The sequence below is a fragment of the Rhinolophus sinicus genome, chromosome 8 (assembly GCF_057876585.1).
Source record: "Rhinolophus sinicus isolate RSI-liver-muscle chromosome 8, RSI-T2T, whole genome shotgun sequence".
Lineage (NCBI taxonomy): Eukaryota > Metazoa > Chordata > Mammalia > Chiroptera > Rhinolophidae > Rhinolophus > Rhinolophus sinicus.
Window position 1 is genome coordinate 64,750,436 of NC_142508.1, and position 21,728 is coordinate 64,772,163.

General features: G+C 43.0%; 1 protein-coding gene across 7 annotated transcripts; it reads right to left on the minus strand.

The window, feature by feature from the left end:
• Positions 1-296: 296 nt before the first annotated feature.
• Positions 297-20,055, minus strand: ZFP90 (ZFP90 zinc finger protein). 7 transcript variants are annotated; one of them, XM_019756660.3, is made up of 5 exons: positions 19,980-20,055; positions 19,489-19,556; positions 8,431-8,557; positions 8,009-8,104; positions 1,749-4,086 (listed from the first exon to the last, which is right to left on the minus strand). In XM_019756660.3, the coding sequence occupies exons 2-5, from the start codon at positions 19,519-19,521 to the stop codon at positions 2,438-2,440; spliced, it is 1,905 nt and encodes a 634-aa protein (XP_019612219.2). In that variant the 5' UTR covers positions 19,522-19,556; positions 19,980-20,055; the 3' UTR covers positions 1,749-2,437. The 7 variants fall into 7 exon arrangements, with proteins under 7 accessions (XP_088656420.1, XP_019612219.2, XP_074170777.1 ...); XM_074314676.2 differs by having other exon boundaries at positions 19,845-20,018; XM_019756649.3 differs by having other exon boundaries at positions 19,835-20,018.
• Positions 20,056-21,728: the final 1,673 nt, after the last annotated feature.

Consider the following 21,728-nt stretch of genomic DNA (forward strand, 5'->3'; position numbering starts at 1 on the left):
TGACCTAGTAATTCCATTTTGGATATTTTATATCCTTCTGGGTATTTCAAAACAAAAAAATATATATATAACTGGGCAAAGACATTAGCTACCACAATACCTAGAATGGGGAGTTGTAAGGATTAACTGAAATGATGGCTATAAAATACTTAGCACAATGTCTCAAAAGTAGTAAGTATTCAATAAATGGTAGCTATTATTAAACTCATGTGGCTGATGAGTTTAGCAGTTAATCCCTCCTCGATACCCACTCTTTAATTTTAGCCAGTCCTGAAAACTGAAAATGACAAACTGACTCTTATTCAACTAAGGCTATTTATTGAAATAATACAATGATATTACAAGGATGCATCTCATGTGGCCTAGAAAGCTGGGTGTTCATAAATGCATGGTGCGTGGTTACTGGGACTACAGAATCCTCTGCTCCATCGGGTACACATATACTGGGCTCCCTCCCTGTCAATGGAGATGTGAGATTCAGAGATTGACCGAATCTAGGCCAGGCTCCACACACAAATAAGTGGTCTCCTTTGGGTCTTCAGGAACTAAGTCTTAATAAACTTCCATAACAGTAGGGTAGTGCTCAGTTGGTTACAATTCATGCCATTCTTACAAAGAGTCCACTATGGGGATTCTCCACACAATCAGCAGCAAAATGAGTTCCTGACAGACATCCTAGCCAAGCAGTAGAAGAGGGTCTGAGTAGAATTATCCATTGTCACACTATGTATCAGACAACACAAGCATGGCCTTAGCATTGTGTGTATGCTAAGCATGGGACATCATAAACAAAGTATTTTTGGGAATGTTAATGTCTTGCAAAGGCAGACCTGCTAGGGAGTAGCTCATCTTGCTCTACATGTGATAGACTCATTGGGCTAGACATCCCAGTATTTTAGCCCCCAGGCACATTTTTCCTGCAAAGAATTACAAAGAATGTTTGGGAGCTGCCTCATTTTGTCCAGGATGAGACAGGCAGATGGATCCTTCTACCTAGCACAGAAGAAAGCCAGTAGGAAAGGTTTATCATCAGCACCACCCATATCACTCCTCCCCATGATTCATCGTTATGGTGGGACATTTGCTTATCTCAGGGAGGAGATGCTCTTGCACGAAAGGGGTCAATGTCTACAGTTGCTTCCAAATTTATCTGCACTCCTGGTGCCAATGAACCAACAAAGGTTCTTGAAATTCCTTCAGGATAGCCTCTCAGAGGCATTAGGGGGCCTTAAGGATTAGAGTGGGTTACTGAAGCTTAGCTCAGGCTTTACTGATGGAAAAGCACCACAGAGATTAAATTTAAAAAAGTTAATTTTTTTTATGGTGAAATATTTCCTCAGCACATATGCTGATTCTCTAAATTGATTTAAAGACAAATTTTATGTCAATAGGTAATTGGGTTTATACTTCTCTACAGTAAAATTAATCTGGGGAAAATACTTCTTAGTTTTGTTTTCCCATTGATCCAAGCTTTGGGGAAGTGCTTTTTCATGGAAGTGTCATAAAAAGCACAGTAAGAGGACTTAATAGTTCTATGAAACTGGCATACGTGATCTGAAAGTATAATTATAATTGGGAAAAGGAAAAAAAATCACCAGTAGTAATTCAACCACTTACAGTTTCTGTTTAACATTTTGGTTTGTAAACTTTCAAGAAGTTGCTTCAAATAAGTTTGTGACAAACTTGCATGTCTTGCTGCCTTCATGCTTTTATGTCCCAACATATCCAACTCATGAGTGCTCATTAAATGTTTGTGCATCTGATTTAAAATTTATTTTAAAGCCCTATGAATTTCAAAATACCTTTTCAGTGGCAAGACCCTGGGGCCAAAAATCCAGGAGACCTGCATCCTCCACCCAGCTTTGCCATTATAAGCTGTATCACCATGTGCAAACCACTTCACATCTTTGGTTTTCAGTTTCTTCATCTGTGCAACAAAGTGGTTGGACCAGTTGATATAATTCTTTGAATGGTGAATTCCTGCAGGTGGAATTGGTTTCCATGGTGAATTCAACGTAAGAGCTGAAATTGGATGCAGTTGTCAAGCAATTTTAAAAAATGAGTTTTGGTCATTACTGCAGGAATTTTATTTATAGAAAAAGGCTGTAAACAGTGAGAGTTACAAGTCAAACTGTTGAAAGTTGGTGATCTCCTGCATATATGTTAAAAAGCTTTATAAAGTCCAATATATAGGCATATCATTTCCAACAGGTTATATATACTTGTATTGTTTTTACAAAAGTCTGCATTCAGATCTGAGAATGTAGCTTTTATTTTAAAAAGTGTCTATTAGCACACAGTTTTCTCTGCACATAACATACACACACACACACAACTCATTACATTCTCAAGCTTTCTCTCCAGTAAGAATCCTCTGATATTGAGTAAGAATAATATTTTAGCTAAAGCTTCTGTACATTCTTTAATTTCAGGGTTCCTAGAGTTTATTGCGCATATGAATTCTCTGGTGTTTAGTGAGAGCTGAGCTGCGACTGAAGTTTTTCCCACATTCCTTACAAGTATAGGGTTTTTCTCCAGTATGAATTCTCTGATGATCATGCAGATTGGTTTTCTTTCGGAAGGCTCGCCCACATTCATTACATTCATAGGGTTTTTCTCCAGTATGAGTTCTCTCATGCTGAATGAGGGATGAACTCTGACTGAAGGCTTTCCCACAGTCAATACATTCATAGGGTTTCTCTCCCGTGTGGGTTCTCTCATGTTGAGTAAGTGATGAACGTCGACTGAAGGCTTCTCCACATTCATTACATTCATAGGGTTTTTCTCCAGTATGAATTCTGTGATGCTCTATGAAACTTGTACTCCTTTTGAAAGCTTTTCCACATACATTACATTGATAGGGTTTCTCTCCAGGATGAGAAATAGGTTGTTGACTGAAGGCCTGCTCACAATCATAGGTGTTCTCTCCAGTATGGATCCTCTGATGGTCAGAAAAGTCTGTAATGTGATTGAAGTCTTCCCCACAGTCATTACAATGATAGGAATTCACTTCAGTCAGAGTGTTTTCATCTTGACTAAGAGATGAGCTGTGCTTGAAATCTATGCTGTAGTTATTGCTTTGGTAAGGTTTGCCTCTCTTATGAATCCTCATATGTTTATAAAGGGATGGGCTCTGACCAAAAGCCCTTCCACAAATGCTACATTCAAAAGGTTTTTCTCCCGTATGAGTCCTCTCATGCTGGACAAGGGAAGAACATCGACTAAAGGCTTTCCCACATTCCTTACATTGGAAGGGTTTCTCTCCACTATGTGTGACCTCATGTTGAGTAAGGGACGTACCATGCCTAAAAGACCTTCCACATAAGTTACATCGATAGGGTTTCTCTCCAGTGTGAATTCTCTGGTGCTGGACGAGGGAGGAGCTGCGCTGGAAGGCTTTCCCACAGAGACTGCACTGATACGGTTTCTCTCCGGTATGAGCATTCTCATGCTGCCCAAGGGATGAGCTATGCCTGAAGGCCTTCCCACACACATTACATTCAAAGGGTTTCTCCCCTGTGTGGATTCTCTGATGCTCAGTAAGTTGTGTCTTCCAGAGGAAGGTTTTTCCACAGTCAGTACATTCATGATGTTTCTTTCCAGGATAAATTCCCTGATCTGTACCGTTGGAGAAAGCTCCCTCTCCTTTATGAGTTTTCTCATGTTTAGTAAGTGATGATCTATGAATAAAAGCTTTTCTACATTTATTACATTTATAAGGTTTCTTTTTTGCAAGGATATTATTCTCATTGAGTAAATCTGAATTATGTCCCAAATTGATTCCAAGTGTATCACATTCACTAGACCTTGAAGGAATGTTCAGTTGTGCAACCAGGTCTGTGTTCAATCTAGAGTTTTCACCAAATTTATTTTGCTCAAACCTTTCCTCTGGTGTGATTATTTTCTTCTGGGTGGATACATCAGGCCCCAGATATCTCTTCCAGTTTTCCTGGTGCCTCTCTAACTGACTACTCGTATCCCAAGCATCTTCTGATGTGGCATGTGAGAGATCATCTGTGCTAAGGGATACTTCAGATATGTTCTGCTGCAGATTTGATGATTTGGCTTCAGGCCTAGTCTTCCAGTCTGAAAGAAATCCAAAGTGCAAAAGACCCCTATTCATTCCCTCTTGTTGAAACAAACTGCTATAGTAGTAATGAGGAAATGGAAGAAATACAAATTATACATGACTCTGTATTAAATTAGTCCTGTAGCTGGGGGAGAAGACCCAAGATAGAGGAAAGGAAGAGTGAAGAGAAGTGATAGTGTGGATTGCAGCTCCAGAGTGAATAGTAAGTGCAGAATGAGGAAGCCCATCTAGGAGGGCTGTTTAGGGAGTAAGGCAATAAGTGAGTATGAGAGTGTTAGGCCCAGATACAAGTGGAATAGGATTACAGTCCACCTTGCAGGACTATCTGCTCTCCATGACTCCAGTCCATTTTACAAACCACCACAGAATTTATCTTCCTAATACATCCATTTTATAATTTCGTTAAAGTCACCTCTGAGGCTCCAGATCTTCAAACCCGGCAGAGAAAATCTGCAGCCAGTGATATAATAGAAATGATTCTTTGATATACTTAGAAATCAAGAGCTATACTTCACAAGAGAAAAAGTAGGCAAATCATCCTGCCCTTACAACTGGGGCTGTGGTTTTAGTCTATTTGAGTTCTGGTTCTATATTAATCATCTCTCTTAACCAAAAAGGATGAACTGATCTCTAAACTTTTGTTTGACCTCAGAATACTAAGGGCACAGAATTACTAATTTCTAGGTTCTAAGAATGGTAACCTTTAAAAACTGAGAGGAAGGTTTCTGGAGTGATGGAAATGTTCCATATTGATAGGACTTTGGTTTAGATGAGTAAATGCACTTGTCAAAATCAACTGGATGGTACATATAAGAGTTATATATTTCATTTTATGTAATTCTTTCTTTAAAAATAAACAAATATTGAGCTTAGTTAATCATATACACCTGGAAGAATGTAGCGGTAAAATATACTCATTCTGCAACTTACTTGGAAATGTATCAAAAAGATAAATTGAGTGATGGATAGATGAAGAAATATGTGATAAAGCAAATATAATAAAACATTAACAACTATAAATTTTGGGTGGTAGGTATATGGTGCTCACTGTGTAATTTTTTCAACTTATATTTGAAAATTTTCAAAATAAAATGTTAGGAAGGAATAAAACAGCAACTATAGGGCTTTAAATCCCAAAATTCCTTATCCTGGAACAAGACTCAATTCTAAGTTCCTGAGAACAGAGAATGCTTTGTATTTCTTTTAGACTACTTCTCCAGCTGGCCTGGTGGCTCAGGTGGTTGGAGCGCTGTGCTCCTAACACCAAGGTCGCCAGTTTGATTCCCACATGGGCCAGTGAGCTGCACCCTCTAAAGCTAAGACTGTGAACAATAGCTCTCCCTGGAGCTGGGCTGCCGCAAGCAGCTGGAGGTTGGCGTAAGCTGCCGTGAGCTGCCAAGTGCTGCCGCGGGCTGCTGTGTGCTGCCATGAGCGGCCGGCGGTCAGCATGAGTGGCCGGCAACCATTGTGAGCTGCCGTGGGCTGCTGTGTGCTGCCGTGGTCTACAGAGTACTGCCATGAGTGGCCAGCAGCCAGCATGAGTGGCTGGTAGCCAGTGAGAGCTGCCATGAGCTGCTGTGAGCAGCCGACCAGCGACTGGTGACTGACTGCTTCAGCTGGGGGAGCGCAAGGCTCATAATACCAGCATGGGCCAGGGAGCTGTGTCCTACACAACTAGACTGTCAAACAACAGCTTGAACCGGAGTGGGGGGCGTGGGGGGGAAGAGGCGGAAGAAAGGGGAAAAAAAAAAGAATACTTCTCAGTGGGACATTCAAAAAATGTTTGTTGAAATAAATGCATGATAAAGTGCTCTCCCCAGCCAGACTCCATAACAATCAATCAAGTCATTTCTGACTGCCTTTTACATGCTTTGCAACACCAATAGAATATATAGAAATAAAATATTCTCCAGGTGCTTGAAATCTAAAAATAGAAACAAGACTCAATCTTTTGACAACTTAAAAAAAAAAAGCTCATCAGATGGTATATTGTTAAATATGAATTTGTGTGGTAGAGATGATATAAATGGTATTTGTGATCAGGGTAGGAAATAGTAAATATATTAGTATATATTAGGTTTCATGAATTAGACAGACCTTGAAGTTAAAGAATAGATGGCTTTGGATAGGGAGAAAGTATTATCTAATGAAGGAAAGTATATGCTACTTACAGAAAACATAAAAAAGAAGTTCAGCCTCAATGGTGCTTGCTTTAGCACGAATAGAAAGATAATACTGGAAGGTATGATGGCGACTTAAATTAAGGGAGTTTCTGTTTCCTATGATGAGATACAGGTAGTAATGGCAAGGTTTTGTCATAGGTGGGTGGTTTATGAAGATAAAGTGTTAAATCCAATATGGTCCATTAAGTGATGAATCAACAAAATGTGGTACACGCATGTAATGGAATATTACTCAGAAATACAAAGGAATGAAGTAATATAAGCTACAACATAAATGAGCCTAGAAAACATTACGCTGAGTGAAAGATGCCAGTCACAAAGGGCTACATATCATATGATTCCATTTATAGAAAATATCTAAAATAGGCAAATCCATAGAGATAAAAGTAGATTAATGGTTGCCGGAAAAGGGGGGTAATGGGGAATAAAAAGTGACTGTTACTGGATATGGGTTTTTTTTTTTTGGGGGGGTACTTTTGCAATTAGACAATGGTGATGTTTGCACAACTCTGTATGTATCTGAAAAATCACTGAATTTTACACTTTAAAAGGGTGAATTTTATATTTTGTGAATTATATCTCAGCAAAGCTATGATTTAAAAAAATCCAATATGAATTATAAAAAGAAAAGGTAGAGTGAGCAGTTTCAACTAGGAATCATAGTAAATTAAGCCTAGGGCTTGGTTTAAGATATCACCAGTGGAAGTTAAAAGGCAGGAAAATCTAAGATACTTCTCAAAGGAGGAAAGTAACCTGGGTTGAAAGAAAAAGATGAAACTACCTATGGTGTCTGGCTTGAGAGATTAGAAATCCAGTGGTTTATAATAGGCAAGGGGAGAAATGGGTAATGGGCAAGGTAGCAAAATGTGCTGGCTGGAAATGAAAACTGGTTAATTTAGATTTTACATCTTTAATAAGATCTGCATGGGTCTTCCAAGTGGAGGAGTCCTATGAGAACAAAAAAAAAGTGACCAGGGTACAAGTAAGGATGATTTCTGAGTCTACAGCATAAATAAAGAGCTGCAACTACCAGAACGGAGGCACCCTTTAAGGGAGGTAATAGAGAAAGAATGGGGAGGAGGCTGGAGGGCAGACTCCCTGGCAGATCTGCTTAGGAGGAAAGCAGGAAAAGCCAAAGACCTAAAGCCGAAAAGCACTTAACAAGCAGGAAGACCAGGAGGGGATGATACTCCAGAAACTGCGGAGGGAGGCAATGAATCAAATCAGCACGAACGCAGGATGAAAGGAAGATCATGTGCTCCCCAGACAGGTGTTAGAGGAGTGTAGTCAGGGAACGAAGTCTGAAAACAAGTTACGAAGGGAGGGACAATCAAAGCTGTGGGTATTTCCTACAAGACTGGGGCATGTGACAGTGAAAGCAGTAAGACAAAAGGAGGAGAAATGGAAGTTCAATTACATCTCAATGAGTAAGAAAAGGGATCGCTATAAATAATGGCCGGAGACTGAGGACACCAGAGGAGAAAATAATCCAGCAATCAGGGTTCCAGGATAGAGAGAGATGGGATTTTGAGTATAGTACAAAGAGGCATCTTCTCCTCTGAGACCTACCCTACAGGAGAGGGGAGACATCCAGAAGTGTCATCCAGGAGATGGTGCAGCCTCCTCTGCCAGTCTAGCTGCTGCCAGAACAGAATTTGAAGGTGCTTCCCCCTCCCTCAGCTGTGCCATTGTCTGGACTGATACCTACATGCTTGATTCTCACTCATTTATTTACCTGGACAAAAAGGTCTTTGGATTTCTCCCTCTGAGAGCCACGGCTCTTGTCCTTGTTCCAATTTGAAGATCACCTCTGGCTTGGAAACTTGATATCCTGCTCATAGGTAAAAACACAAGATTTGATTGTACAAGTGGACAAAAGAATCCTCGTACAAGTCCATACTAGTCCTTGAACCTCAGGACCTCTGAAGGGAAAAAAAAGGTGCAACTTGAGGAGTCAGGCAATCAAATGGCTTATTTCCAGGTCTGCAAAAGAAAAGAACTTTTACTTAAAGAGCAGGCTCAGAAACCTGTATGGCTGGGTCCCCAAAAGATGAACAAGCTCTGACCCTGAATGTACTGCTCAGTCACCCAAGATATAGTCAGAGCCCCATAACCTTAGCAACTTAGTAAAGAAAGACACTGAGACCTAGTCCTTACCAAGAGAAACCAGGTTGCTGTAGTTCTCCAGCATCACATCCCTGTACAAGCGCCTCTGAGCAGGGTCCACGTGGCGCCACTCTTCCTGGGTGAAGTCCACAGCCACATCCTTGAATGTCACTGATTCCTGTAGGATCACATTCCTGCTCAAGTAGGACCAACCCCACAAATGTTCCCATGGCAATACTGGGGACACACTGTAGGGCCTATCAAAAGTAATGATCACACATTTGATAAGCTGAGGGAGCAATGCTGGGTTAAATATACTAGTTGTTCACATAATTTTATAAATAATCTAATATCCAGGCAGAGAAGTAATGAGGGGCAATATGTCCCTACATAGCTTTCATCTTGTTTCCCTTCAAAGCCAAGCCATTTATACAAACACCCAATGCCTCCCTGCCCTTGCACTTCCTTTGTTCCAAAATCCAAACACGGTGGGAAGTAAAAAGTGGCAGTCCTCTTTCACCCCCATCACCAATTCCGCTTTACTCCCTAGAAATAACCACTGTTTGGTGCATACACTTAAAGAGTTCCTTTTCCATGTTTCACACACACACACACACACACACACACACACACACACACACACACACAGTGTCTTGTTTTGTGAAATATTGTTTTACAACTCATTATATTTTGATGTATTTTGATATTTAACTATGTATCTTAGAGATCTTCCCACAGCAGTCGATATTATTTCACCTTATTCCTTGGAATTGCTTCATAGCACTCCATACTATAGCTGTATCATAACATACCCATTACCTAATACCAACAGTACTCACTGTACTAAGAATAAGATTCCAGGGGGTGGCCAGATGGCTCAGTTGGTTAGAGCGCGAGTTCTGAACACGAGTTGCCAGTTTGATTCCCACATGGGCCAGTGAGCTGCGCCCTCCACAACTACATTGAAGACAATGAGCTGCAGCTGAGCTGCCAGAAGGGCGGCTGGATGGCTCAGTTGGTTAGAGCATAAGCTCTTAACAAGACTGCCAGTTCAATTCCCACATGGGATGGTGGGCTGTCCCACTAAAACTAAAATTGAAAATGGCGACTGGACTTGGAGCGGAGCTGCGCCTTCCACAACTAGACTGAAGGACAACGACTTGGAGCGGATGGGACCTGGAGAAACACACAGTTCCCCAATAAAAAAAATTAAAGGGGCTGGCCCGGTGGCTCCAGGCAGTTGGAGCTCCACGCTCCTTACTCCGAAGGCTGCTGGTTTGATTCCCACATGGGCCAGTGGGCTCTCAACCACAAGGTTGCCGGTTCAACTCCTCGAGTCCCGCAAGGGATGGTGGACAGCGCCCCCTGCAACTAAGATTGAACATGGCACCTTGAGCTGAGCTGCCTCCCAGATGGCTCAGTTGGTTGGAGCGCATCCTCTCAACCACAAGGTTGTCGGTTCGACTCCTGCAAGGGATGGTGGGCTGTGCCCCCTGCAACTAGCAACGGCAACTGGACCTGGAGCTGAGCTGCGCCCTCCACAACTAAGATTGAAAGGACAACTTGACTTGGAAAAAAGTCCTGGAAGTACACACTGTTCCCCAAAAAAGTCCTGTTCCCCTTTCCCAATTAAAAAAAAATCTAAAAAACATTGAAAAAAAAAAAAAGATTCCAACTCCCCATCACTCACTGGGCTCTAGTCGTGCTGACCTTGCTGATCCCTGAACACCTCACACTGTTCCCAGCCTGGGTTTTTATGCTTGCTACTCCCTCTCCCCCTAGGATCTCCATATGGTTGACAACTAGTTACTCCTTATTTAGGGTTCATCTCCAGCATTGCCTCCTCAGAAGAGCTGTCTTAGCACCTTCCTCTAATTCACTCTCCTTCATACCGTGTTTCCCCGAAAATAAGACCTAGCCGGACAATCAGCTCTAATGCGTCTTTTGGAGCAAAAATATAAGACCCGGTCTTATTTTATTTATAATATAAGACCGGGTCTTATATTAACTTTTGCTCCAAAAGACGCATTAGAGCTGATTGTCCGGCTAGGTCTTATTTTCGGGGAAACACGGTATTACCATGTTTTCCCTCCTAGCACAGGTATCTCTCACTGTCCAAATTCCCACCACCTGAACTCAGGAACCAAATAGATTCAGAAGAAAAGAACAGTTGTACTTATAACCAGTATCTGAGATTGCTTACTTGTGAGCTTGTCTGTGTCCCCTACCGGGAGCTCCATGAGAATGGGGACTTTATCCTCTTCATCATAGCTATTAATATACGCCTAGGCGGATGCCCAGCACAAATACCCAGTGAGTGAATAAACGGAGCAGGCTCCATTAATAGACATTTGGATTATTCCCAATATTTTGCTACTACAAACATTATGGCCACAAATATTGTTCGTGCAATTATGAAGAATTTCTCAAGGATAGCTAGTTAGAATTGGAATTGTTAGGTCAAAGGTCTTTTCACGTTTCTTACCCCACTCCAATCACTTCTCCCTCATCAACCCACTGAAACTAGGCTGGCTGAGGCCCCCAGTGTCTCTCATGAGTTCTGATGCTCGTGGGGTTTTTTTTCTTGCCTCACTAGGCCCTGTTAAGCCATGAAATACCTGTCACCACGCCCTATTTGAAGAATCTCCTTTATCCTGGTTAGATTTCTACCTCAAGAAGGATACAATCAAGTATGGTAAAGACAGTTAGTATAAAAAGACATTGAAAGCAGAGCCATGAGTTTGCTGGAGCAGTAAGGGAAGGTTACTTGGGGGCTTCTGCCTTATTTCGTGCCCTTCTCCCAATGAGCTTGGCTAGAGCTGAACTGGACTTCTTTTAGTTTCCTGGTAAGTATCCTCTCCCCACCCTCCCACCTGTCTTTCCCTTGCTAATTCCATTTCATACTTCGGTGTTGGTTAGCAGATTTTCAGTGAAGTCTTCTGATCCCCCACTGGGGGGTCAATCCTTGTATTACATGCTTCCAGCCACTTGGCACACCCACAATTATTCAAATAGACCTAATACCTTATTTAATGCTTGTTTTCCTAGTTAGATGTGAGCATTATGAAGGCAGTGACTATACCTTTTTTTAACTTGAAAACACCAGTGTTCAGCAAGTACCTGACCCACACTAAATATCTGTTTCCTGACTGAGTTGACACTTAAGATGACTGAGATCTGAATTTTAGAGAAGACAGGTGGGGCCCAACCTACTGAGTGAGGCGCGTGACTGCATTCATACACAACGCTGATTCCTCCACATCACACCCCTGCTCATACCCCACAGGAACAGGGAAGGGATGAAGATGGTAGATTTTTCTGACCGAGGTCAGGGGTCTGTGCCAAGTAGATGACACTAGATATTTACTAGGTGCCTGGCTTTACCATATGCACTATGGCAGAATAAAAATGCCAATGAAAAAGCACTGCAGTCCTTGAATAGGTTTCAGTTTATTTTAAAATGAAAATTTTATTAGAGCACGATATGAGACAATGCATAAAGTAAGCTGCTGTAAGTGTGTAGAGAAGACCGGGAGACAGAGCAGCCTCAGAGTAGGCTATGCACTAGGCCTCTGGATGGGAGAAGAAAAAGTGGGAATCCAATCCCGGGACTGAGAAGTTTGAGAAGGAAAGCTAGACTCAGGATGCACCTGGCCAGCAGGGTAAACGGGATTGGACCAAGGCAGACATTTTAAGTTAGGCTGTGAGAAATGACACCCTCTCCCCATTGCCTACTCTGTCCCTCAAGCATACAGCCCTTTGGTTTAGTAACAGATAGTGGGTGAGCAACCTGGATTCCGTCGCTTAACTGGTTCCGCATACTTAACACAAGGTCTCCCAACTTTATTCTGCGTCCCCAAATAGGTTGCACTAATGGTAAAGAATGTGCTGACCAGTAAACACATGTCTACTCTAAGCCACTCACCATTTCTTGCTTTGGCGGGGCAACAACTAGCTTCTGTTCTTCTACTCTTGGTCCCACCAACTCTTTTTCTTATGCACTATCAGCGTCACTTCTCTAACACACAAATTTTGATCAGGCTGATAAACCTTTTTCTTCCCACTTTCCCCCATTCCTACCATCCTCACCCTACTTCATGCCACCATCATTTCTTACCTGGACCACTGTTACAACCTCCTAATTTTCTCTTCTTTTCCACTGATGCCCTCCCCACCCCCAAGTCTGCTTTCCATATAACTAGAGTGATCTTGTTAAAACTGTCCGAGCAAGTCACTTCTTTGCTTTAAATCCTCTGATGGCATCCCAATTCATCCCAAGGAAAATCCCAAGTCTTTATCGTGGCCCACATGGCCCTTCACAATCTGGCCCCCACTATCTCCCTGACTTCACCTTGAACCTCATCCCTGACCTACTGCTCTCTCCCCTTCACTCACCATGCCCTCCCTGTAATTCCCAGAATAAGTTACCCCTGCTTCTGTCTTGGAGTCTTTGCTCTGACTCTTCCTTGACGTGGAAGCCTCTTTCTGCAGATATAGAGGCTCCCCACTCACTGCCTTTAGCCCTTTGCTCAAAAGTCACTTCAGCAACCTTCCCTGACAAGCCTACATAAAATAGCACCCCCACCCTACACTGTCACTGTTTTTTCTTTTCCCTTTTCATAGTCCTTACCATCTGACATATATTTTTGTTTACAGTCTGTCTCCCACAGCAGAATGTCAATTCCAAGAGAGCAGGAATATTATCTATTTTCTTTATGATTGAATCTCCATTGCCTAGAACAGGCCTGGCACATAGTGGGTGCTCCATAAATGTTTAATATATATGTTTCTTAAGATCAAAATTAGATTCCTTAGTGTGAGCTTCAGAGCCCGTCATAACCTAGCCCCACCTCACATCCACAGCCTCAGCTCTCGCTTCTCCTCCTCATACACCATAATTCAACATGCAGAAGAGTTAGAGCTCCTTGAAACCAAACGATCTCTTTTGTCTCTGCAAGTCTTGCTTCAAAATGCTCGGGCTTCCCTCCTCTGCCAATCTAACGCTGATTCTCTCACTAAGACTCGATCACGTTCTCTCCTTGGGGGCTCCTTTCCTACCCCCAGGTCTGGACTAAGTGCCGTCTCACCCCCCCACGGCTCCCCTCCCTGGGCCTCTTTCACACTGCATTATAGTTTCTGTTACCTATTGTTCACTGTGTTCTAGAGGGTCGAGACCTTGTCACAGGCACCTTCAGCTCTCCAGAGGGCATAACCATTTTGGTCCTTAGACAATCAAGAGTGCGCAAGATTAAGTAAGTAAAATGTACTCTGCGATCCTCGCTGTGAGTCAGCCGCTCTGAATCAGGGCAACTTCTGGGCATCCCTCGTGCTACAGGTCACACCCTGGACTGTAGTAAAATGATCCAGTAACATCTTGTAGACACTGCTTACCCTTCTTCCAGATACAACTGGACCTCAACATAAACTCCCTTTAAAAATTAACAAGTATCAATGTTCCCCTTCTTCATGCTGACATACAAGAACTTTGCCCAAATACTGGAGCCCAAATCAAAGAACTGGAAATAGCATATACTAAGTTCAGAAGACTCAATTTCATGGGTCCCTAAATAGCCCCACAACTAGTAAATGTGTAATATTCTTGGTACATGGCAGACTTCCTAGAGATCCAATTTTCTCATCTATAACATGGGTTCCCTGAACTAAAGAAGTAAGAGTTTTAAGAGCAGAAGGGCGGAAAAGGCACTTCCAGAAAGGACGTGTGCAAATATAAAGAGACACAGTCCTCCAACTCTAATATATACCAATTCTGGAGGAGGCATCTGCTCAAATTATAACTCAGTCATTTTGAAACTCTGCAAAGCTAAAAACCACAGACTGGCAGCTAATGTGTAAAAACAATCCAATTTATAAAAACTACCCCCCATCGCGACCAACTTAGTTTGCCCAATTAGAACACATTAAATTTCCTGGCATACAATATGGTGTTTTCACTCAAATACTCAGTGCTCTCTGATACCAGACCAGTAATAGTTTGGTGAGCTGAGAGTCAATAGCATACCTAACAATGGGGATCAGACAGAAGAACCATTATGACTGACAGCCTTTATACATATACACAAATGCCCTACTTAGGCTAATGACATCACCATCTATAGTATCCCAATGGGAAACCTGGACCTCATCCATGACTCTTCAATTTTCCTTTATGCCCTGGAATCACCAAGAGCCTCAAAAATGTCTCCTATATTCAGTCTCTCCCCTTCACCTGTCAAATCCAGCTCAAATCCTCCCTTGCCAAAAAATGGCATTAGGCCAGGCAATAATATTCTAGATCTACACTGTCTAATATGGTAAACCACTAGCCACATATAGCTACTGAGCACTTGCAATGCGGCTAGTCCAAATTGGATGTGTGATAAGTGTAAAATACACACTGGATTTCAAAGACTTAGTACCCCTGCCTCCCAAAAAAGTAAAATATAATACCTCATTCATAATTTTAAAATATTGATTTATGTAGATAGAAATTGATAATACTTTGGCTGTATTGGGTTAAGTAATATTACAAAAATTAATTTTACCTGTTTCTTTCCATTGTGACTACTAGAAAATTTTAAATTACACATGTAGCTTATATTGTTTTAGACAGCAACATTCTAGCTTTCCACCTTAGGCCATTCTCTCACCTACTGTATCATCTTTCTCTCAAACTTTGCCTCCTGCCATACACCCCGTGCTTCTACCACATGGCCTCTGTCCTGATTACATCATTGTTTTGTCTCCTTGCCTTTGTACGTACTGAGCATCATTACTGTCTTCCCTCAGTTCTACAGAGGAAATTCTAGTCATCCTTCTACAACCAATTCAATGGCCCTTCCCTTCTGAAGCTTTTCCAGAGCTCTTATTTTCCCCCACCCCCTTCAGCATTTCCTCCACATCTCCATTTCAGAACTGTAGCTGTTTATTCATGTTTTTCTACCCTAACAATTTTTCAAACTCTTTTTCATTTTAATACCTCCAAAGCCAAGCATGTGGAAACTGTGGGCAATCACATGGGCAAAAAAACCCAAAATTTGCCCATCCATGGAGGGCCCTGCTAAACAGCTTTTAAAACCTCCTCAGTGATTCAGGAGAATCGAACCACAGCTACCATGTATTAAACACCACCGGCCAATGCTGAGCTCAGTCATGTGTGTGAACCCTCTCACTAAATTTTCTCATTGAAGCCTTACCGCCACCCCAAGGGGAGCAGGCGCTTTCCAAACCCTGCTCCCCTGACTGGTTCTGAAGTGTGACCCTGGTTAAGAACTGCTGCCTGGCACACTCCAATAATGTTTGCTGAGTGAACAGAGTCCAGGTAATTCTTACTTAAGGAAAACGAGGGGTCATTTTGAGTATTAAGAAAATTTACAGGTCAGTGAATTAAATTCTTGGATGATAAAAAGTGCTAAACAGAAAAAATGATGACATTAATAGCCAAATATAAGAGCAGTTTCCTCTTAAACACCAGCCAGAGAAACCTGACAAATCCAGTAAAAACATAAAAATAAATGAATTTAAACGTAAGTAAAATACGCAGTAGTGTGTTAAGAAATGTGAAAAATCTTAATGCAGTAAATAAATTTAAATTCTAAATGACCAATGTTGACACAAAAAAATAGAAACCTTAGTAATTATGTTGGAAATAGAGAAAATTGTTCCCAAATCATCCTCTCTATAAAAATCCTGGGTCTAAATGTTTTACAGGTAAATTGTTTCAAAAGACAGAAAAAGATGAAAAGCAATCTGAGTGGCTACAAATTAAGGATAAGCATGACGTCAAAAGTTGTCAAAAATCTTTCTCTGAGGGCTATTTCACTTAATAGAGATGTAAAGAATTTCTTTTAATTGTACTTTCAAAAAATCTACTGTAACCAATGGATTTTATCCAAGTATTATTTAGCAGCAAGTATAAAATGGATGCTTGGGGTTAAGTGGTTATGAATGTTTGCACATGTGACACCCACTTACCACATGTGTACTTTGGAGCAAGGGATGAAAGGAGTTACGTGGCCCTGCCCAAAACGAACTGCAAGCATAGAGAAGGATGGGAAACAAACCACTCCACAGGACGTAAGAACAGTACTATAACAGGAGTGCACAACTGCTACGGGAACGCTCAAGAGGGGCACCTGATCTTACCCAAGGCAAGGAGTGTCTGAGCTAAGGCTTGAAGACCAGCTCGTCAGCGGAGGAAGAGGCTGAGAAAGGGGACTCCCAGACAGAGAGCTCGAACGTCCCTGACTGCAGATACCCTGATCTAGGTTCAGCGAGTGCTTGGCTGAACCTAGGGGCTTCCCCGGGGCCCAGGAGCCTCCTGTCTGAGTTTGGGTGACCTGAGGCAGCTTTTGCTGGGTCTACTCATCCTGATGATCTAACTACAGAGCTCTTGGGATCTGGAGTCAAGAGACCAGGCCCATTCCCTCCCAATTTCCTCCAGTTCCATGTAGAAAACCAAGAAACCTGGTCTCCATATGCAGCTTTTCTCTTAAAACTTTCCCAATTTCTTACTGTTCTGGTGGCTTCAGCTTTAACAATGGCAAACACTTTGTTTTACTCCTAACTAAAAATGTAATACACATAGTGTTTACATAGAAATAACTACTAACAATTCTATAGAGTCTAAGGATTTTCAGGGTATTCCCCTTTCACCCATCTCTGCTCCCATTTGCCTCCTGCGGTGGGCCACTTCCGGGTATTTGTCCCACCCACCAAAACACCTCAGAGCCCCGACTTTGAAACTTTTCCCCCCAGGAAAGTGAAAGTGATGTATTCCCAACTTTGAAACTCTTGCTCCTATACTTCGTGTTATTCACAACACTCTTTAAAAACTAAGAAGAAACTGTACTAGTTCCCTGCTCAAAATCACTGGCTCAAGCTGTACTGGGCTCCTTGCTGTTCCTTGAACACACCAAACACACATCCTGCTGTTTCCAAAGAATTCTTTCCCAGACCTCCTTCAAGTCTCTCAGATATCACCACTTAGCTTCGGAAGGCTTACCCTGGCCACTCTATTTAAAACTGCACTCCCACCACAAGCCCCTAACTCCCCCCCTCAATCCCCTTTACCTTTCTCTAAATTTTTTTTTGAGGTACTGTCACCTTCTGGGATATCATATACTTTACTTATTTACTAAATTTTTCTGTCTTCTCTTTCTAGGATGTAAGCTCCACAAAAGCAGAGACCTTTATAAATTTTGTTCACTAATGTATCCCCACCACCTAGAAAAGTGTCTTAACACATCATAGGCGTATAGTGACTCTGCTGAATGAATACATGAATGAATGAACAGGTTACCAAGACCCAAAGAAAAAAGTCCAAACTCCCTTCTATTCTCATCTACCCAATGTCTTCAGCCTACAGGACAACAGTTTCAGGAAAATGTCCCTCATCTTCTTGCCTCCGAACTCCCCTGTACTCCCATCCCCTTCAAGTTTACCTGCTTAGACTCTGACTTTCCCACAGGCAGAATTTCCTCTCCGCTCTCTGTACTCACAGCAGCCTCTCAACCTCTGCAACAACACTTAACACCTTTTTGGGCTATACTTCTGCATGAGACTGTCTTCCTCCACTAAACCAACTTCCACAGGACATATAATAAATAATCCTAAAATAATCCCCATTAGGATGGCTGGTTTGCTCAATGGTTAGAGTGCAGTGCTCATAACACCAAGGTCACCGGTTTGATTCCCATATGGGCCAGTGAGCTGCGCCCCACACAACTAGATTGAAAAAAACGACTTTTCCAGGTCCTGATGGGTCCTGGAAAAACACAGTTCCCCAATATGCCCACCTCAAAAACAATAAAAAAATAAAAAAAAAATAAAAAAAGCCCCCATTGTAGGGCCACTATTCTATTTTGCCCTTCAGCCCGTTAGGTGATTCAAGTGGACTATCAGTCCGTTCCATAACAGCATAATTGAAGCAGAATGCTTGGGGGACATAACTTTAAAAGTGAAGCTTAAAGCTGTCCATAAAATTCACTGTTCAGAACATGAATCCACTTTCACCGTTAAAAAGGCAACCCACCACCCCTATGGAAAGGATCACCCCCGCCATGAGGTGTCAAGACATCCTAATTCTCACAGCCTATTGAAGCTACACTTCCTATAGAAAAGTGCTCATGACAGCGGTTTGCTGTCTCTCCTCAAACCAAATAAATGTCTTGTTCTAGTACTGTTACTTGTCTTACTCCTTAAGGCTCACCCCTGTAAAAAAAAAACAACACTCAAGAAATAAAAGATAAAGGCATATCATGTTATATTGTGTTTAATTTACTCTAAACTGCTTTTACAGAGCATTACTAGTCGGTATTTTTATCTTGGTTGATCTTGTCCCACACACATAGCAACTGAAATCTGATTTTTCCTTAATTCTAAAGAGAGTGTGGATTAAAATACCATCTGGACCGTGTTGCACTTTCACCAATACACTTTATGCAAAATCAGTGGATAACTTGAGTTGTGATGCTTCTAGAAAACGCCTCCTCCCTCATGAGAACAAATGGGTTCATAAATCAGCTTCATATTAATTACATTGAAGGATGGACATCGGGGGATGTGCACTATTATAACTTTGTTAAAGCAGAAAAAGATGAAAAGCTACACCACAAGCCCTCCTTGGGTTTTTTTTTTTTTTCCTCCTTGCCCAAGAGAGCCCATGAGCCCATCTCTAGCCTCTTCCCAGGCAAATCCAAACCCGACTTCTTCGGTCCCTTAAAGTCCCTCCATGGCCCCTGGATCAGAAGCTTGGCTCCTCTCTCCTTCACTTACTGACAATCACTTCCTCTTGTAGTTTTCTGTCCTGTCACACCACCCTCCCCATTCCTTATTTACAGAGTTCAAGGAACTGACTTGGCACTTAGGATTCTCAACACTGACACTTCCCAACACATCCACTCTTAATTCCTCCCAGATCACCACAAAACCCCATCCTCTCCTCCCACCAGTGCGGCCCCCATTTTGGGAAGCCTGCTCCCCCAGCTCAGGACACCTTGGGTTTCACACGGCCAGGAGGCTGAGGGGGCGACTGAGCCAGGAAGGGGAGTCGCCAGGAAGAGAACAATGACTGCTCCAAACATGCCCCGTAGTAAGGACCACGCTGCTCACCTGGGGCGCGGCCGTCGGAGGCCTCGGGGCCATTCCTGCCTCGCCGGGGCCCGGATCTCAGATAGGGACTGGGGAAAGAAGAGAGGGCCCACTTACCCGGTTGCAACCGCCGACCCCACCCCGTCTCGCCGGGCCCGCCTCCGCCCCTCAGACACTTCTCCTGGGGAAAGGAGTGGAGAGGTGCCTGAGCCCCGCGTGGGTCTGCCGCTCCTCACTCCCCATATTAAAGGTTCACCGCGTCCAGGACACAGTCCTCTGGCCACGCCTAGTCCCACCCGCAGGATGATGGGCGCGGCCCCACGGACACCAGCCAAACCCGTGGGAGGTGCTGCCCGGACCCGCGCACTCGGAATCACCGCCTCCTGGGGTCTCCGGATTTTGCGACCTCAGGCCCACCCAGGGGTCTGGCCTGCTCCTCCCGCCCCTGCTGCAGGCTCAGTCCTCTCCAATTCTGAGGAACAGAGGGGCGGCCCAAGCGGCCTTAGACGCACCGGGGCCGGACAATGGCCGCAGCGGCGGGGGAGAGCCGGAAGTGCGCCTGCGCACGTGGAGCCTGGCGCCCGCAACCCTGGGGTCGCGGCGAGCGTGCGGACTACACTTCCCAGAGGCCCCCGCGCGTGGGCCCTCAGAGCAGGCCTGGGAGGACGCAGCCCATCCTTCCCGGCGCAGCCGTAGGGTGCGCTGTGAAAGCCTAGAGAGTCCGAGAGCCTGGCTTGATTACTCTTACGTCCACTTATTCCAATAATAGTTACCGAGCGTCTCCTCTTGTGCCTGAGGAGTGTTGCTAGGGACAGGATACAGCTGATCAGACCGGAAAAGACCCAGTTTGGGGGGAGCGAGCTTACACTCCTGTGGAGGAGGGCAACAATAAAAATGTAAACAGATCAACAAAATAATTTCAAGTACTGACTTCAGCTATAGGAATAAGAAGGTGAAGAGAGTTGGGACGACGTTGCATCTTCATCGCAAAATGCTATGTCCTTCGCCTCTTCTATGTCACCTTCCCCCACGTTATGCCACCTTACCGAAAGTTTGGACACTGACTCCTCAAATCACACCTGCTACAACTAAGACATTTGATAAAATGTTTAATGGTAATACAGGAGAGAAAAAAATAAACTTCAGATAAATCCCTGGCCTCCTGAACAGTGTGCAGAAGCAAATCATTCTACCATGTTATTTCATTCCTTGGTATCCCATTGCTCAGAATTTTGTGCTTGGGACAAGCTATAAATGATGGAACATTTCAACACCTACATAGGTGAAAGCCTGTCTAGGGTACAACGATTAGATTTATATAATTATGTTTTATATATAATAAATAATCAGTCTACATTTCCTAGACTTAGACTTAATTTCTTAACATTAGAGTATCACATATTCACCTGGCAGAAAATGATTGCAAGTAAATGTTCCTTTTGTTACACTGCTTTATCAAGAGGATGGATGTTTAAAAAAAAATTAATGCTTTCTACCATTGCTGCATAAATGTAATGCTCTGGAACAAGCAGAAAGTGTAAATCAGAAATATGAATGAGTGGCTTAAGGAGGCCTCTCTGAGGCAGTGACTTAATAGCTGAGACTTAAAGAGGCAACTGCAGGAACACGAGGGAGAAAAGAATTCCAGGCTGAAGGAACTGAGGGTGCAAAAGCCCTGAGGTGGAAATAAATTTGATGTGTTTTAGGAACATGCCCAATGCAGCTATAGGGAGAGGAGAGTGAGAAGAGTAGAGGCAGGACGGACAGGCTGGGGTGGTTAGAATGCAAGGTTCTGGAGGCTGTGATAAGTAGTGTGGGCTTTACTTTGAGTGTGATGGGAGCCACTGGATTAGGAGCAGCAACAGGGTCACATATTACTATAAGGGGATAAGAGAAATTTTTTTGATTGTCACTAAATTGGCAACGAGGACCAAGAGCGGAGATTAAATTATTCTGCATTCTAAAGACAGACAAAACATTTGGGGCTAGATCCCCTCAGATCTTACAAAGAGGGGCTGGGTGCTGAATTTGCCCTGCTACTATTAATCATTGCCTTACCCCCACCCTTTCCCCCAGGCTATATAGAGATTAGGACAGGAAAGAAAAGGAAGAATTCCTCAGAATAGCAAGACCTCCACCTGGTGGGGAATGTGATTTCTACAGCCCACCCCCAAGAATGAATGTGAGAAAGAAAAGCACTCAAACATTGACAGCACCCAGGAGAAGGGGAGGATTTATAACGATCCCAATGCCTCCCCAGG

What these genes read in the sequence shown, in the direction of transcription:
- ZFP90 (XM_019756660.3), bottom strand. Translation starts at nt 19,521, where the DNA reads ATGGCCCCGAGGCCTCCGACGGCCGCGCCCCAG. An exon ending in CTCCGACGGCCGCGCCCCAG is followed by an intron (nt 8,558 to 19,488) that starts GTGAGCAGCGTG and finishes GTGATCCTACAG; the next exon opens with GAATCAGTGACATTCAAGGA. An exon ending in CAGCAACCTGGTTTCTCTTG is followed by an intron (nt 8,105 to 8,430) that starts GTAAGGACTAGG and finishes ACCTATGAGCAG; the next exon opens with GATATCAAGTTTCCAAGCCA.